The sequence below is a fragment of the Natator depressus genome, chromosome 2 (assembly GCF_965152275.1).
Source record: "Natator depressus isolate rNatDep1 chromosome 2, rNatDep2.hap1, whole genome shotgun sequence".
Lineage (NCBI taxonomy): Eukaryota > Metazoa > Chordata > Testudines > Cheloniidae > Natator > Natator depressus.
This window is the reverse complement of record NC_134235.1, coordinates 207,256,977-207,275,597: the sequence shown is the minus strand read 5'-3', so window position 1 is coordinate 207,275,597 and position 18,621 is coordinate 207,256,977. Positions and strand designations below refer to the sequence as shown.

At 38.6% G+C, this 18,621-nt stretch overlaps 1 protein-coding gene across 3 annotated transcripts in view; it reads left to right on the top strand.

Annotated features, from left to right (window-relative positions):
* The window catches only part of HDAC9 (histone deacetylase 9), a 542,743-nt gene that overhangs the window by 405,432 nt on the left and 118,690 nt on the right, over positions 1–18,621 (top strand). For all 3 annotated transcript variants that reach the window (XM_074945808.1, XM_074945812.1, XM_074945807.1), the window contains 5 exons: positions 132–239; positions 12,419–12,474; positions 12,719–12,806; positions 16,797–16,916; positions 17,230–17,327. In XM_074945808.1, coding sequence (XP_074801909.1) covers positions 132–239; positions 12,419–12,474; positions 12,719–12,806; positions 16,797–16,916; positions 17,230–17,327 — 470 coding nt within the window. The remainder of the gene's footprint in view (positions 1–131; positions 240–12,418; positions 12,475–12,718; positions 12,807–16,796; positions 16,917–17,229; positions 17,328–18,621) is intronic.

Sequence of the window (18,621 nt, the reverse complement as noted above, 5' to 3'; positions counted from 1 at the left end):
GACTAATGTTATTGTACATTGGCTGTCACCCTGCCAGCCCTCCCTCACTGATTTGTTTTCTCTTATACTCTCTCTCTCTCTCTTTCTTTCTTTCTTTTTTTTTTTTCCTTCTCTACTGACTGTTTGCTCAGGTGGACAGTGACACCATTTGGAATGAGCTGCATTCGTCCGGCGCTGCACGCATGGCTGTTGGCTGTGTCATCGAACTGGCTTCCAAAGTAGCCTCTGGAGAGCTGAAGGTGAGGTCTGGGTTGCGTGGTGTGTGGGAAAACGAGGGAAGAAGCTGAAAGAGAGATGTTATTTTTCTGGAGTTGTGGCGAGGGTGGAAGAGGAGAGAGTGGGAAAGATGGTCACTAAGGTGTGGTAATCTAAATACTCTGCTAGGTAGTTGGCAGATTTTATTACTCAAAACCTTCTGTTCACAAGGGAAAGGTTTGCTGTCGGTATACTGTAGTATTTTTTTTTTTAACACAGAGGTGATTAGGGAGCTACAGTCCAAGTTAAAATTACTCATAATATGTACATATCTGGCAAGCTGTACTGGAATTCCCTTTTGAAGTGATTTTTAATATGATTATTGAGTAGTATGTGTAGCCTCAGAATACCACCCAGAGAGAGGAAAGGTAACGAGTGGACTTGCAAGTTACGGAGGAATAGGGAAATTGTTGATTAGGGAGGTAATGATCCAGGGTATACTTTTCCATCAAACAACTTCAAACTGACTATGCTTCATTGTTCTTCCTCTCTCACCTTATTTTTCTCTTTTCTACGTGATCTGAACAGAATGATGTACAAAACCCAAATTATTCCCAGTCTAAACAATTTATAAAAGCTCCAGACATGACAGACTTTGACATTTTATTTGGTATTTTAACACCTCTATTTAAGGTACACCATAACTCTTCTTGAATGCAGAGTTACCCCAATAAATATTGCTGGAGCTAACATGGCTTCTTAATGCAACTGCGTATACATTTTCTTGTCCAAATACTGGTGGACTTAGTCCCGTGACCAAAGCCTAGGTAGGAGGTAAATATTTTAGGACCAACAATATACACTGGAATGAAATTATGGTGAATTTCCTTCATCTCAATTTTACTTCCGTCAGTATTTCAATTATACCCTAGATAGCGTAGTTCAGTTAAGACAGTACCTTTTTAGCTCAGTTTCAAACCTGGATGTTGACATTTAGGTGCTTAAATCATGATTATTGTCTGACAGTTTCCTTGTACTCTCCTGTCAGTCTGTCTGTATCCATCTGTTGCCTTTTGTCTTCTACTTAGAGTGGGCAGTGTAAGCTCTTTTGCTCTGCATTTGTACAGCGCTTGATTCCTGGTCCATGACTAGGGCCTCTATGTGGTCTGATAATATAAATAAATGAATAAATAATAAGTATTTGTGATTTGAAGCACCAAATGAAGAATTGGGGCACCCAAACATATGGCCATATTGTGGAGCCCTCTACTCAGGTTGAAGAGTAATCCTGCTGACTAAATGTCAGGCCTTTATGCACAGAAGTTTGAAAATTGGGCCCTGTTTAGTACTGTGCATACAGTTACCGTGCATTGTTCCTGGCCAGAGGGACCAATGAGGGACCTGTAGAGATTTTTAGCAAGCTTTTATCTTTGTTGACTGTAGGTTGCCCTGCAGAACTTAACCGAGTTTAAAAGGAGGACTAGATAAGAATAAACAGATATGCTGTATGTGCAGTTGACATGACCAGGATCTGCTGCAAGACCTTTATTGCTTATCTCCACGGATTTATGGGGTCTTGCACACTGTGTGATTCTTCTTGGTTGTTTATCTGTGTGTAATGAGTAGCTGAGAAGAATAAAGTGTAAGCCACTGTAAGACCTCAGTTACCACTGAAGTGGTTGCAGTCTGGAAGTCAATATTTTAAATCTAATGCTAATCTGCTATTTACTTTTTAAATAATAAATTGAAAATTGAATTTGTCTATAATTCAGATACTCAAAACATTGTCATACATTTGTTTGAGAGACACAAAATGCAATTGTTAGGAGCCCTGCTGATGAAGTCTGCACCTTAGATGTATTGAATCAGCACATTCCCCAGCCAGCCCTGCTGCATCCCCCATTCCGCTCACTGTTCAGCACCATCAACTTTTGGCGCTCCACTGGCTGACTGTAGACCCCTAGTGGTGGGAAGGTTGTGGAGAGTTGTGGCACTACAATACAATTCCTGGTAAACTTTTCTCAGCTATGGACCCTCAACTTGGGTGTATGTAAGCAGAGGCCAGTGTCAAACCTAGGTGAATATTGTTACAGGAGTGCTCTGTAGATGAGAGATGTCTAGGTAAATAATTAATAGATAAGGTTCACTAGATGGTGCTCAAGAATACAGAACATAGTTCTTGCGGGTTTTAGGACCAATAGTAGTTGTGCACTACAAATAACTTCTTGTGTATAGCTCTTTGCATGTGTGAGATCTTATCAAATATGGCCCATGGACTTCATTGGTGAATTAGGCTTTTGGGATGAGATCCTCACCCCTATGCTGGGCCCTTTAAGACAAGTAAAGGGACCAAACATTCCTGTAGAAGAAGACCTTTGTCCTCCAGAGGGAGCATTCCCTCCGTGCAAGCCCTGGTGTAGTGGGAGGGAAGAGGCATGCTGGGAGTGAGTACAAGGCATTGTGGTGTGGGTAGGGTCAGCGTACACAGTGCTACAACCGATACAACCACCCAGGAATGCTGCCGTAATTCAGGATAGGTCTACATGGCAATCAGAGGTGTGACTGCAGCACATGTGTGCATACCCGGAGTAGCTTTGATCTAGGTAGCTGTAATAAGAATAGTGATGCAGCTGTGGTGCTGCCTAAGTAAAAGCCTGCCCGGGATTCTTGTACGTGCTCAGGCAGCTAGCCCATGCCACTGCCCATGCTGCCATTGTTATTTGAACTAGCTAGATCAAAGCTAGCTTCGGTATCGCTATGCATACTGCAGTCACAACTCCTGATTGCTGTGTAGAGATATTTTTAGAGAGGCTCCCAGAGATAGCCTAAGTTATGTCCGGGACTTCACCAGTCCCTGGAGCAGCCCAGCATCAAAAGGGCACACCCTTGCTTTCTTCCTCCAGGTTGCAAGTTCTGTGCTGCACCTCTTAGCGACACAGCACAGAATTTCACCCTTTAATGTTTAATGGAGCCAATAATTGCTTTCTGTGGTAGTGTTTGGGTCTTTGGTATTTCCCTAGTGATAATCAAATTGTCATTATTAATACTGGTAACTTTTTAAAACCAGATATTTTACTATTATTATTTATTGTCAGTGCTTATTCATGATATTAGTAATGCTTTTAAGGCTCTAAAATTAATTTATAAGTATATAACAATAAGTAAATTAATACTATAATTGGTTATGTTTACACATTGCTCAGTAATATTATTCTTAAAAAATACTTTTTCGATGCTGCAATATTAGTTTTACTGGATAGTATCTTGTGAAAATGCAATCTCTGAGTGTCTTTCCCGGTTATGTAATGTGCCTTGGATTTCTTTGGCTACCCCGTCACACCTTCCCATTGACAGAAAAATTAACAGATGTGAAATGGGTTAATTCTTGAACTAATGTAGCTGAAGAAAGGGGCTGCCTAATTTGGGGACTAATTATGCAGTGGGGGGCCTTTTGTAATTAAGTACTACTCAATGTGAGTAAGATTGCACAACTGGGCCTTTAGAATCCACAGGAACATTTCTGATACTCTTTTCTGCAGTTTCCAATATCCCTATTAAGTGCTACTATAAGTTGGAGTTAATTATTTTAAGCACAATACTCAAAATAAGGATTTCTCTTCATTTTATTTTTATATTCATTTAATATGTCAACATTGGCAATGGCAACACTCTATTCTGTGCGAGAAACACATAAGCACCATATATTTTTAATTTGACAAATATGAAACAGAAGAGACCTCTGCAAACAACTGTGAAGAACTGGTGGATTTTGTCTGGTTATTCCCTTTTGTTTTAAAAGTTTCCATGGCAATTATGCGCAAGGACACTCAAGAAAAAGGCCAAATCAGTTAAAAGATGACAAGGTCCGATACTATCTTGAGCATGTAGTTAAACTGAACCAAAACAAACACAAGCCCCTTCCCATATCTTCAGGTGTGTGGGTGGGTGTAATTACCCTCTTACTAGACAGGGATCATTTAATTGAATTAAAACAGTTTGAAATTAATATCCTCAGAAACAAAAACTATATCCTTTTATGGGGTGGTGCTTTGCAATATGTCAGCACGCATCAGGAACAAAATAAATTTGCTGTATTCAGTCATTGTTACTGTGCTGTTTCCCTGCTATTTCTGGGTAACTGGAATTGAACTTGAAATTGTCATTCCAAATAAGTTTGGATACTGATATTGCTCAAGGCTCAAGTCATACAGGGCCAGATCCTGCCTGTCATGCTCATGGAACTAGCACTATAAAATCAATGATATTATTCATATGAGGAGGGTAAGCACAATTTGTCCCAAAATATTCTCCTTCTTTGTTACTCTTTAAAAGGAGAGGCATATATTTGTTCATTTCCCCCTTCAATAATGCACCTCTTTAAAAATTTTTTTTTTTAATTGCCCATACCCTCAGTTCAGATGTATTGCTAAAATCCAGTTTAGGCAAGCAGGGAAAAAGTTGGTTCAGACTTTACCGTGGGAGAAAGGTATTGAGGCCTGTACATAGCAGAGGACGGCATAGTTATTTATTAGTCAAAAGATGGGCGGAACATGGATTGGAATACGGCTCTGCTTCTGCTTCAAAGCATCTTTATAAAAGTCTGTGAAATCAGTCAAAGAGAAGCATGACAAGAGCTTTACTCCTGATATCTTAAAAACAATTAGGAAAAAAACTTCTTTAAAAGACTATTCTAGGAACATAGGGACTGATTTAAACTTCATTGGCGACTCCTATTGACTTCAGTGGGCTTTGAATTAGACCCATATGCTTGAATATGGTGTTGGTCTCTGAACCACTGTCTCACCTCAGTCTGTAACGTATACGGTCAGACAAGATTAAGTGCATGAGATGCAAAAAATGTGCCATACAGTTTGTCAGATACTTTTGGCAGCACTGAACTTGGATACCAGCTGATTTGCAGATAGAGTGGGATGTTGTAATGTCCATATTGTTTCAATCATCATGAAAGAGTTGAATTAGTTATGTTACCTGAATGTGTGTTGGTGTGCATAATAGATACTGGGGGAAATGATTTATTTTTTTTCTTCCCATCTTTGTAATATGACAAGTTATACCATTTGGGTACAAAGAACTATACTATTTCTGCTTGTTACATCACATAAAATGACTGAGGCATGTTAGTAACATGACATATTAACTTCATCTGTACCAATCTTCCTAATGTGTTACATATGCAGTTATATATTGATTATGTAAGGAACTGCTTCATGGTTTATGCTTTACTTTAGCAGGTATTTGTGTGGTACTGTTTTACTGATAAGTAGTTCTATAAGGCAACTTCAGATGTATAGCAAAGGGGGAAATGAAGAACAATGCCCAAATGCATCCCTGTTGAACTACACTGAAGTAAGTAAGAAATATTAAGGTATGAAGCATGAAAGAAAATGAGCCAGATTCAACCCCACAGATGCAATTTTCACCTTCTCCTGGGGTAACTGTTCCAGAGGTGATACCACTGCTACTCTGCCCAAGGAGTTCCGCTGGGGAATGGCAGTTTTAAAATTCAATCCCAGCTCCACTGTAACAGAGGCTTTTCAGCAGAGACTGATTTAGTTTAGCCCCTAGTAAACCTGTCTCTGCCTGCTCCTGTGGCTGTGGCCCCACTCACATTTGGGATTCTGCTGGCCAGCTCTGTGGGAGTGCAGCAACACAAGCCACTTATCTGAGAAGGACTTACCGCCACCAGCTCTCATCTTCCTAATGAATGAATTAATGTCCATGGCAGGAGAGATTTCCAAAGGCACAAAGGGCGGTTTGGTGCCCAATTCCCACTGACGCTCAGGATTAGGTGCTTAGCTGTCATTTCTACCTTTGAAAATCTCTCCCTCTGCCTATTGCAACAGCATCTATGCACACTGAGTTAAAAAGAAAGAAGAAAAAAGACAAACACAGAGTAAATTGCTATCATCAGAATTGCTTTGTTTATAGTTATTGTTATATTGTTTGTATTGTTTTTATAAAAGCTGGCAACTATAATTGCCTAGTATGGCTTTTTAAATAAACACCATTTCCTTTATTTGCTCTACTTTTAGTCTTTTAAAAAGTGCATTCAAAAACATCTCTTAGATGTTTTCTCCTAGTAATTATGGCTATGTTCATAGCTAAGTGATTGCTATTATTTTATACAACAATACAACTTGAATTATTCACTTGAACTTCACAGCAACTGTCCTTCTCTTCCCATTGTTTGTTTGATTTTTCACTAGGGTAGTTAATATACATGGCTAGACAGGCCAACACAGGTACAGCCATCTTAGACTACAAGTCCCACGTTTCCAGTTTTCTCCAGTACTGTCATCTTTACAGAATTGTCACGGATGCAGACAAGCAGCTGCGTATTACTCTGTTTCCATCATACAGTTACATGTTTAATGGCGATTTCTTGTGTTTCTGGCCTCTGCTGGCTTCTTTTGTGAGAAATAATGGCATTCCTGCATGTTCGTTATAATTTTCTTGGCAAATCTACATGCTGCTTGTACTGCTCTGTTAATATCATGAGTTCTTGTACACAGCATTCTTAGACACCAAGGGCCAGATGTTAGCTCCTGCTCTGGCAAATAGCCTTTAAAGCTACCCTAAAACAGACACCTGAAGATTCCCCTACCTCTTACACTCTTGTTCCCTCCACCATGAGGTATGGCATGTCTTGGGGTCATGCGGAAGCAGGATGATTGGAACACAGTGATTCTCATCCAGGATAACAGCTTCAAAGGGACTATTATAAGCTGATGGGACTTAGAGCAGCCCTGTGGCTACTCCATGTTGTGCCCAGGAGCTGACAGTGTCAGAGACTGGAGGAGCACAAAGGTGGTTTAAGGCCACCTTTGTCCCCTCCCATCGGCTAGCTGAATGGAACTCCTGCACAGCTGCAAATCTGGCTACAAAATTATTTTTTTTAAATCACATAGGCCAACTATATTAAAAGTAAAGGTATTTAAAGTATGCTACTGTAAAGGATTTTATTTATGAAAGCATGGTGAACTTGTCATATACCCAACTAGTGCAGTCTAAACAGAGAAATGTAGTAGTGTCTTATGTCATTATTGGCCTGATCCAGAAGCCTTGTGCACCCAATTACTATGTAAAAATCCAGAAAATTTGTTAAAACAGAGCTAAAGCCCTCCTATTAAAATCAAAGGGATGTTTTGATGACCAAGAATGGCACTTTGAATATTACTATTGTTAAGCCTTAGGTCCCAGCATCACACTGTTTTACCTATTTACACAGTCAAAATAAAAGACAAAGAAGGCTAAATTTTCAAAATTAGACAGCCAAGCGGTGTCTTTAAAAAAAACAGGGCTAGCTTTTTTCACACAAGTTGTCCCATTGGGATGCAGCGGCATGCATGACACTGCAAATGACTGGAACACTTTCTCGGGAGCATTTATTTGTCCTGTAGGGTGAAGTCATGTGAAACTCATTTGTAAAGATCCAAAAGGTGCTTTCAGTCAATGCACAAGTGGGCTTATAAATATCATACAGTACCAGTTTTGTACTGAACTTGAGGATAGCAAAAGAGGATTAGATGTCTTTTTTCCGAAGGAACCCCTGCTTCTTGCCGCAATAAATATATTTTACAAACGCTGTACGGTTTTTGTAACAAGACATAATATACTAAATACCATTCATTTTAATACAAAAGTTATATTTATCAATTAACTAGTCAAAGTTGGCTGGCAGTGGTTTCAACTGCTGAATCAATGTTACCCTCTCAGGGCCTGACTGCAAGTTATTAATCATCCTAAACTCTCTTTGAATCCAATGAGAGTTGATGGTGCCCAGCACCTGTAGAAGTCATTCACCCCTTGTAGGAGTGTGTCCATAAACACATGAATCATTGAGTATGGGTACAGGATATTTGAGAAGAACATCAGTAACCATGCTCTTGTTCTCACACATTGCTGTGAATGGACAAATTCACATTGTGGCAAAATGCTTCTTAGGCCTATATTACCCCATTATGCCGTGGATCCACCGTAGAAGATCAGTGCATACAACCTGTACATAAACAGCAGAGAACCCAATAATGTGATGGAAACTATCCTTGACTGCGCATTTCAGCAGAAACAGGATGGATGTCCGATTGTGCTGTTGCATAGCATAGCATAGCATAGCATAGCATCAAGGAATTAAGTAAAATACTGAAGAAAAGAATGCTAGCATACATGACTGATCTCCCAGCTACTCTTTGGAAAGTAGGCATCCAGCCACATGTATAGCATTGAAAGGGAGCAGAATACTTACCTTAGTACAGGAAGGGAATGAATTCTCCTTGTTTTTCTCTGCAGTAGCCCGGAGACAGGATCACATAGATCTAAAATGCATCTTCTCTGTGAATTGAAAGTTTGAATATATGACTCCTCTGTCATTCCCAGTTTGAGCCTGTGTAGACTTTATACCAGTGATTCTCAAACAGGGGTACACGTATGCTGTGGGTATGCAGAGGTCTTCCGGGGGTACATCAACTCATTGAGATATCTGCCTAGTTTTACAACAGGCTTCATAAAAAGCACTAGCAAAGTCAGTACAAACTAAAATTTCATACAGACAATGTCTTGTTTAAACTGCTCTATATGCTGTACACTGAAATGTGAGTACAATATTTATATTCTAATTGATTTATTTTATAATTATATGGTAAAAATTAGAAAGTCAGCAATTTTTCAGTAATAGTGTGCTATGACACTTTTGTATTTTTGCATCTGATTTTGTAAGCAAGTAGTTTTTAAGTGAGGTGAAACTTGAGGTATGCAAAACAAATCAGACTCCCGAAAGGGGTACAGTAGTCTGGAAAGGTTCAGAGCCACTGCTTTATACCATCTTAGTTGCAGGTCTACTCCTTATCTTCAAGTTTAACCAGAGAACTAAGTATATAATGCCACAGACGTGAATCATTCCTTTAATGTGCATTTATGTCAATCAGTTTACATATAATGGTTTCTGTATCCTAGTATAAATAGGTGTATGTAAAAAATGTTTTGAATTTATGTGTTCACTTCATTTTCAACATATTGTTCTTCGTTACTCTGTCTATCTCTACAGTGTATTTTTGCATTTCTGTCTAATCCTCAGCCAGAGCGGTTCAGAGCTCACAGTTTGGTATTTGAATATTGCCTAAATAAATGAGTTGACATTCAGTTGTGCTAATATAGAGTATGTTTGTGCAAAGCTTGAAGCTAAAGGACATGTGAAGTGTTCTATCAGTTGCATGAATGTTGTTTTTTAATACTGTGTGTTAGCTGATAATCACTGTTCAGTGTTGCTCAATATGGATTAGATTAAATTAACTGCTTGATCACCAGCATAGGGTTTTTTCCTAAGAAAAATGTTTCCCCACATGCCTGTTGTAATGCACTGTATTTCAGTGTAATGTACAGATATATAATGCATGCTCCAGAGGGGTCACAGGTATTTTGGATGCTCATAGGGGACTGACAGGGTTAACTACCCCAAGATGTCCAAAATTAGCCACTGGTAAGGAAACTAGATCTCCAAATGGATCATTCTAACAATTCTCCTTGCCTTTGTGGATTGCCACAGTAAAGAAACAGAAGAGAGGAGTGTACAATGTATCTGTCATGCTGTCAAAAACAGGAAAGTGTCCCATTTTCTCCCCTTTAGATACCCCCATGATGTACTCTGAGAGATAATCATCTTAATTATATCTATCTTTTGGGAATACTGATAAGGTTAGATAATAATGATCTGTGAACTGAGCAGGGGCAGCTATAATTCTTGCACTGATATTTCCAAATTGTTTTCCAGGATTGAAAGAGCAAAATACACGTCATAACTTGATGAGTGATGCCTCCTTGACTATGTGTTCTCTTGGTTCTCTACCTACATGTACTTGAATGTATATATTATTAGATTTTCACAAATGATAGAGGGGAGAAACACATCTCAGAATTTGTCTGAATGAGAATGAAATTTGTTACACTTGCCTGTGAAACATATTTTTTGAAAAAAGAGGCCGCAAAAAGTACTAAGATTTTAGCTAGCAGTATTTGGTTTGACAGCTATAGGCTAGCCCATCCTCCTTCTGATTCACTATACTGTATATTAAGTACAATCAGCAGACTAATTACTTTAAACAGCCAATGCTGTTCAGTATTGCCAACCCTAAGTATTCAAAAATCATGAGTTAGAACCCCCATTATCCGTTACATTGGCTTTAAAATGATGAAATTTTTTAAAAATAGTAAATTTGGGGTACTTTTAATTTGCCATCTGGCCTTTGAGCCTTCAAAGGTTACATTTTCAAGTTTTTCTCAGCAATTATGAGGGCTAGAAACGTTTTTTTTTAATCACCTGACTCCAAGATCTGAAGCTTTATGAAAAACAACAAACCCGGTGAGTGCAGGCAGTCCTGGATATTCCTCTCTAATGGCTTTGTAGTTGCCTTGGTTTTTGGTTTTCATCGCTGGTGAATTCAATCTACAGGCAATTTCTGTTCAATTGCCAAGGGAGATATAGCTCAGAACTGACACATAGATCTGACGTGTGTGTCTCTTTTTGATAAAGTATGAACATTTATATGCAAATGAGGAGTATGACAATGAGAGATGCTGCCGAGTGTCCTGAAAATCTCTAAATGAGGGTCAGTGGAACTCCCTTTGCAGCTGCCTTGGGCTCCGTTTAGACTGATAACACAATAGTCTAGACTCTAGAAAATATTGTAGTTGGCTTCTCGAATTGCGTTTAGCAGGTAGGTTATATGAGATGCTATTGTGGGGTTGCTTGGCTGTTAAATTAGCCTTCAGTAAGGCAACTGCTATTTTTACGTTCAATGGCACTTTTGTCTAAGAAAATGGATCTCACATACACCAGTGTAGCTCCCTTGATTTACTTGTAGTTACTCATTATTTACACCTGTGGAAGTGAAAGGACAATCAGGTCCATCGATTCTCATAGTTGTTTTCCTGGATAAGTAAGTACTGCAGCACTGCAGCCTAACTAGCCTCTTTAGTTCTTATTAGAATAATTTATCAATAAAAGGCATATGTATTCAACAGTACTCTACAGTGTTTTCTTAAAATCCATTGCTGCATTTTGTATGAGAGATCTGGGGCACTCCTTGTTGACTACTTAAAATATAGGTTTGGCTGCCAGAATTATGCATTGATTAGAACCTCATTTTTTTAAATCTCCATTGGCTATGGTTTTAAAGCAGTAGTTGAACACACAAGAGTCCAACTCTGCTCCCCGTCGCATCTGTGTAAACCAAGAGTAAATCTGCTAAAGTAATGGAGTTACTCCTGATTCACACTGGTATAACAGGGAGTGGAATTTGGCCCAGGTTTTGATTAACAGTTTTTTCCTTATGATAGCAAATTATTTTCATGACTATCCAGCCTACATTTTTGAACAGCAGCTGTCCTGCAAGGATTTATAGATCTTTCCTTTACTTCATGTAGGGGGGACTTCATGGTTTTTTTTTTACGTGATGCATTGCAGTGAATCTGTAGGTTAAGGAATTCCTTGATCATCACTACTTCTGATAGCTGCTGTGTATGAAAATGTTCTATAAAACTCCAGAATGTGTGTTAGAAATTGACTAAGGGAATTCAATAAAGTTGCAAGCTTTGGCAGGCCTCCAAGCTTAATTTATAGACTGGAGAAGAATGAGATTTTCATTGTCCTCCTTTTCTACTCTTAGGAATTGCCTTTTCTGTGTGCGAGTGTAAATTTATCATTTAGTTTACACAGAAGGTAGAGCCAACATTTCGAAACCATTGTATGTAAATATCAATGCTTTTTTCCTTTCTACTGTTTTATAGTCTGAAATGGATCAACAGGGAGCAATTTAATTTGGATGAAATGTTAATTTGGGTGGATCAGTGATACTTTCTCTCTACCAACTATGAATTCTGGACTTAAATGAATAAATCAGTTATGCTTGTGTCGTACAGAACAATAGCTATTGTGTATATTTGCCATCTATGTGCTGTACAGCTCCAAATTATCCTGGCTATATTAGAGTCTGTCTCTTTGCTTCTCTTTAAGTTATGATATATATGCAGCTTTGATCACATATATTGTTTCTGCTAATTCTATGAAAGGGTAATGGGGGCAGCAAAACGTGCTCAAGAGCCTCTGGTAGAATCCAATTCTGTTTGCCTGCTGTGCTGTGTTACACAGAGAAACCAGCTTTTTTTCCAAAAAAAATCTGATAATTGAAAACCTATCTTGTTCTTACAGAATGGTTTTGCTGTTGTAAGGCCCCCAGGCCATCATGCTGAAGAATCAACAGCCATGTAAGTACCAGGGAATATTGCCCATCTTGGAGCGCTAGGGTTACTGGCAATCACCTGCACTGTGCATGTCTCTGAAGAACTCTAATTGTTAGCAGATGACTGAAAAGGCTTTCTAGGTACTCCCAGAAGCAGATTTATGGCTTCAGAGATCTTATAGGGTTTTTTTTTAAATGCCCTGAACATTATTTATAACTGTTTTCCTGACTGATTTGCTTTCTTATTTCTGTTCTTCTCTATTCCACAGGGGGTTCTGCTTTTTTAATTCCGTTGCAATTACTGCCAAATACTTGAGAGACAAGCTAAATATAGGCAAGATATTGATTGTAGATCTGGTATGTATTCTTGGCAAGCATCACACTTTCAGTGCATCTAGATAAAATATAATGTATTTATATTTGTATGTCAGGCTTTCCTGCCTTTAATACTTACAAGAAATAAAGGTGTGTATTTCCTTTGAATTTGGGAACTCATTAAAGCCAGGATGGCAGTACTGAAACTATAAACATCTATGTTTCACTTTAATGGTGTTAACTGCAACTTAATGAGAAGAAGGCACAGATCAGGGCAACATTTATGGTCCTTAAATGAATTGATACTTCCACTGTTAAAATAACCCAACAGAACCCAAGTTTACTTTTCCCTACAGAATACAGACTTTAAATAGTCTGATATGCTTTAAAGAATGCTGTTGCTTTGGTAACCAAATTGGCCACTTCCCCCATCTGCTTGTTGAGTAACATTGATATTATTAAAACAAATCAACAAGTCATTCTCTCTGAAAAGTTTTCAAATCCTATATGCCAGCTTTGGATGATTCCCTGCAGGAGAGCAAAATGATTAAAAGTCAACTTCATTGGATTAATCTAGTATTTTAATAGAATGCATTCTTACACAATGGAGTTCTAATTTGTTTAACAGATGGTTTATTTAAATACAGATGACGTTTGGCATGTTGTCTATATTATTTTCATGAATAATGAATTGGAGCTTTGCTTCATACTTAAAGGATCAGCTCAATACACAGCCCAGAGAAAGCTGAATGTTGATTTATGAGCACCATTTTTGTTTTGCCTACAGTTCATGAGGAGGTGTAATAGGTTGTCTGACAAAGCATAGACAGGAAATGAACCCTGGCATCAAAACCTATCCTGTTACATCTGCACTTAATTAATTTTTGCAGGTGATAAAAGATTTAAAGACAAAATATGTTAAAGGTTTTTTGAAGTGCATGGCTTAATAGTCTAAATCTTGTTCATATCTGCTCTCATAATTAAATCTTATTGTGAAGTCATGGCCTTACCATCTAGCACTTTTGTTTACTTAAGTGTGCATACTAGTAGTTAAGGAAAAAGAGAGGGGGGAGGGGAAAGTGTAAGCAAGAGAAATAGCAAATGAAGAAATATATGGTTAAAATAAATATAAAAGTAATATTGATATTCTTGGAATAGGTTTCAAATATTTATCAGAAGTTTTACCCTATGGTTTAGGAATGCACTGATGGAGAGAAAGAACAGTGCAAACATATTTCTGCAGAAACTCATCAGGATTTGTGAACAAATTCACTTCCACTGTATTTTGTGTCCATTTGCTCACTGGGGTTAGTCAGGTGATTGGGATTTACTAGCATGAAGTAAATTTTAAGTTTATAAACTCCTAGCAAACCTATGCAAAGTTTAGATCTGCTTATAAGTGTTACTGTCATCCAGTCCGGGAAGAGAATTATAAACAAGAGGCCTATTTGACCAATCTCCACTAAGAAACCCAGCTTGAATTTTGAATAGCAAGTAATGCTCAGCTCCCCTCTGGCTCTCCTCCACAAACATGTTGAGCTGAGCTGGTACGGAGGGCTGGCACAGATGACTTCACCCCTGGAACAGTCACAGTCTGGTCCCTGATCTCCTCCAGGGTCAATGCAACAACGTGTTGCCCCTTCTATGAACATAGAGGCAAAGCCACAATCCAAATATAACTAATTACCTATGAGAGCATTAATGTCCATTCAAAGCAAAGGAGAACTGCCCTTAGTGGTCTCACCTGAAAGATAACATCAAATCATAGATGTTAGGAGCGTGAAAAATCGACATCCTTGAAAAATGTTACTATGCTGACCTAATCCGCAGTATAGACAGTGCTAGGTTGGTGGAAAAATTCTTCCATCAGCCTAGCTACTGCCTCTTGGGGAGATGAATTAACTACAGCAGTGGGAGAATCCCTTCCGTGGATGCAGTCAGGGTCCACACTTACTGAGGCACAGTTGCAGCGCTGCAGCTGTGCCGCTGTAGCATTTCAAGTGTAGATGTACCCTGGGATTTCTAATTGACCTTCCAGGCTGTATGCTTATAGTGGCTAGCACAATTCGGCCCCAAGCTGACTGAGACCTGTAGGGGCTACTACAATAATAAATAATAATAATAATAATAATTAATAATATTCAGTCCAGTGCATTCCTTAAAGTTCAGAAATGCTTTTGTATATATAACTTTAACTTCTCTGTTTTTCATTTTGAAACTTTCTACATCTACGCCAGAGGAAAAAAACACCTCCCTTTCTGCTTTCCTTTTTTCATTCCTTCCTATGAATAAATCTCAGTTTTTGGATTGATCCATAGTTTCTGAATAAGTCATACATTTCATCCAAGAAGGATAGGCTCAGAACCCAGTCCATACACAAACCATATAACTGATTAATAGTAGAATACACTATCCTTACCATGCAGATATCTTTGTCTACTCAATGGCATTTCCGGACTATTTTCATTGGCAAAATTTAAGTTTACAATAGGAAATTATTTTTTTGCAGGATAGAAGGTGAAGAAGTATATAAAAGGCCCAAGTGTCTATTTTAATTCCTATAATTTAAAAATTGTCGGAACAAGAACATATTAAAAAAATCAAACCCCATGACAGTAGAAGCCAACTTAAGAATGGAGAGCACAGGCCTTTATATCATTTATTTTTATGTTCCTTTAATTTGTATCTGGTGCCCAGAGATCACAGTGAATAGATGAATGATGAACAGATGGCAATTTTGTTGAGAGGTTTTGAATAAAATATTTTCTGAAGACTATATATCAGCCCAGACCCAAGGACACTTGTTTGTAATGAAAATGCAGTCAAAGCATTAGGGTTGCTTTTCAAAATATTTTGTTTACTCTCCTTGCGGTATAGCTTCTTGAAATCTATATTTTTACTGAGATGGAGTAAAGAAGCAGAATCAACATCTGAAATCTTTCAGCCTCTTATAAGGTTCAATGTGGAAGTTTAGAAAAAAACCCAAAAACCTTCAGTTTTCCTCCACCACAGTGCACCTGGGTTTTCCCTTTTCACTTATAAAACCCCATATGTATCTAACCATATACTGTACAGTGAGACAATTGTGAAGAAACAAAAAAGAAATTTGAAAAGTTTAAACCATTATCCATTATCGTATGCTCATTCTCTAAATATTTTTTAAAATATTTTATTTAAAGAAAGAGATTTCCTGTGCACTGGTGTTCGGGCTGTTATATAATGTTTGAAATATGCAAATTGGCTATGGTCATTCCCTGGTTGTGGAAGGCACCATACTATCAGCTCTTCTCTGCCAGATGATTTAATAGCTAATGAGATCATACTGCTATGTCTTTGACTGTTGCCGTCATGATTTTGCAAAAATGAAGTATGAAGTCCTTCTGCATCTGGCATCTTTTGATGTGGATCTAACTGCTGAGGGACTGCTAACTGAACTGAATGTTTCAAGAAAGCCAATTTACTCAGCTGGTCGCAAAGCCTTTGACCTCAGTAGTGGAACTTGGCAAATCAATGAACGCACTTATGGTTAGTGTTCTGTCAAGAATTGCGAAAATGCTCTGTAAACCATAGATCCTTTTGCAGAATACTAGTTTGTAGTTTAAACATTAGTCTTTCTTCAGAGGCCAGTGAGGCTAGTTAATTAAGCCTGAGGGGTTATGAACTGTTGGCAGTTAATAAGTCATAAAATTCCTCCATAAAACAGGATGCTAGATTCCATCACTGAGGCAAGGAGTACAAAGAGCCGGTGTATAAATATCTAATTGTACAAAAGGACTGGGATTTCTCAATGACTGCTCATCTGGAGTCTCCAGGGCACGCTCACTGTGGTTTCCTGATTTTTAGAAGCCAGTTTAAAAAATGAGTGCATTAAAGAGTAATTTGCCTGAAAGTTCAGGAAGTATAGGGGTGGTGGAGGGAGTGGGAAAGAGAAAAGAGGAGGGAGGGGAAGAGAGAGAGAGAGAGAGAAGAACTTATCTCTACTCACCGAGTTGGACATTATTGCATTTGTCATCTATTTAATTTCCCCTTTAGGATGTTCACCATGGCAATGGTACACAGCAGGCTTTTTATGCTGACCCCAGCATCCTGTATGTTTCCCTCCATCGCTATGATGAAGGCAACTTCTTCCCTGGCAGTGGAGCCCCAAATGAGGTTAGGTTTATTTCTTTAGAGACCCATTTTTATTTGCATCTTTCAGGTAATTGCTTTGCATGATTACCCCTAATTTTCTCGTCCTTCGCTGGTGCTTTAAATTACACCAGATTACCAAATTGTCCATTGGGACTGGAGGACCAGTAGAGAACAAGTGTATAACCCAGAACAGTCCCTGTCAAACAAGGCTGGGCTGATTTGACATGGTGTTTGATGTTTGTTTCAAAAGCACACATTTGTATGTTTTCTTATTTTTTTCATCTCCCCTTTTCCTGCTCCCCTCCCCCTTTGGCACTTACCCCTGTCTTTTCAGGTTGGAAGAGGCCTTGGCAAAGGATATAATGTAAATATTGCTTGGACAGGTGGCTTGGATCCCCCCATGGGAGATGTAGAGTACCTAACAGCATTCAGGTTGGTACTTGTTTCCTTCTAAAAGTGCCAAAACTGGCAGTAGAGTGAAAGCTCACACAAGTAACAACTATAGTAATCCTGAAAGACATAAAAAATGACCCATGGTGGAACTAGTTTAAAATAACTGTTTAAGCAAAATGGCAACAAGACCACTAACTTTTTTACCTCTGACGTCTGTCAAGACTTGCAATTTGAAAAGTTATATCAAGAATATGCAACTTTATACCGGCACTATATAGCTAATATACTACAAAATATATAAAACTAGACTTTTTATAAAATTCATGATTCTTGGAAACATTATAGGTTTTAATAAACAAGCAATTTACTTGTTCTGGCCATCAACTCAAAATATACAAGAAAATGTTTGATAATTTAATCAGTCACTGATAAACATCATTATTATATGATAGCAGTAAACCAACTTTACATCTACCTCCTCACATGTACCACTATTAAAGTTAAATGTAAACAATTTTACCCGGCATGAGAAAAATACATAGTTTTAACTGCATTGTAATTGTATAGAAGTATAGAAAATACCAAGTAAAGTATAATATGGGCCAAATCCTTCACACCTTAGTCAGGTAAAACTCCTACTAAGGTTCATGGATTTGGCCAAGAATGGTATCTTCTGTGCAATACAATAAGGTGTTATTTGCTTTAAAATAAGTACTTGTGAAACATCATAATATCAGTGAAATATCTCATTCTAAATGATGGATCACTCTTTCAGCCATGAAACATTGGCTTTTGATAATCTGTTTTCATGGGGCCAGAGGAGAAAGAACTTATTTAAAACATGCCCTACTGTACTTACTCTGGGAAGAAGGATAAAGGAGTTTGAGGCGCAAGTGGTGTTCTCGTCCATCCTCCCCGTGGAAGGAAAAGGCCTGGGTAGGGACCGTCGAATCGTGGAAGTCAATGAATGGCTACGCAGGTGGTGTCGGAGAGAAGGCTTTGGATTCTTTGACCGTGGGATGGTGTTCCATGAAGGAGGAGTGCTGGGCAGAGACGGGCTCCATCTTACGAAGAGAGGGAAGAGCATCTTTGCCAGCAGGCTGGCTAACCTAGTGAGGAGGGCTTTAAACTAGGTTCACCGGGGGAAGGAGACCAAAGCCCTGAGGTAAGTGGGAAAGCGGGATACCGGGAGGAAGCACAGGCAGGAATGTCTGTGAGGGGAGGGCTCCTGCCTCATACTGGGAATGAGGGGAGATCAACAGGTTATCTCAAGTGCTTATATACAAATGCACAAAGCCTTGGAAACAAGCAGGGAGAACTGGAGGTCCTGGTG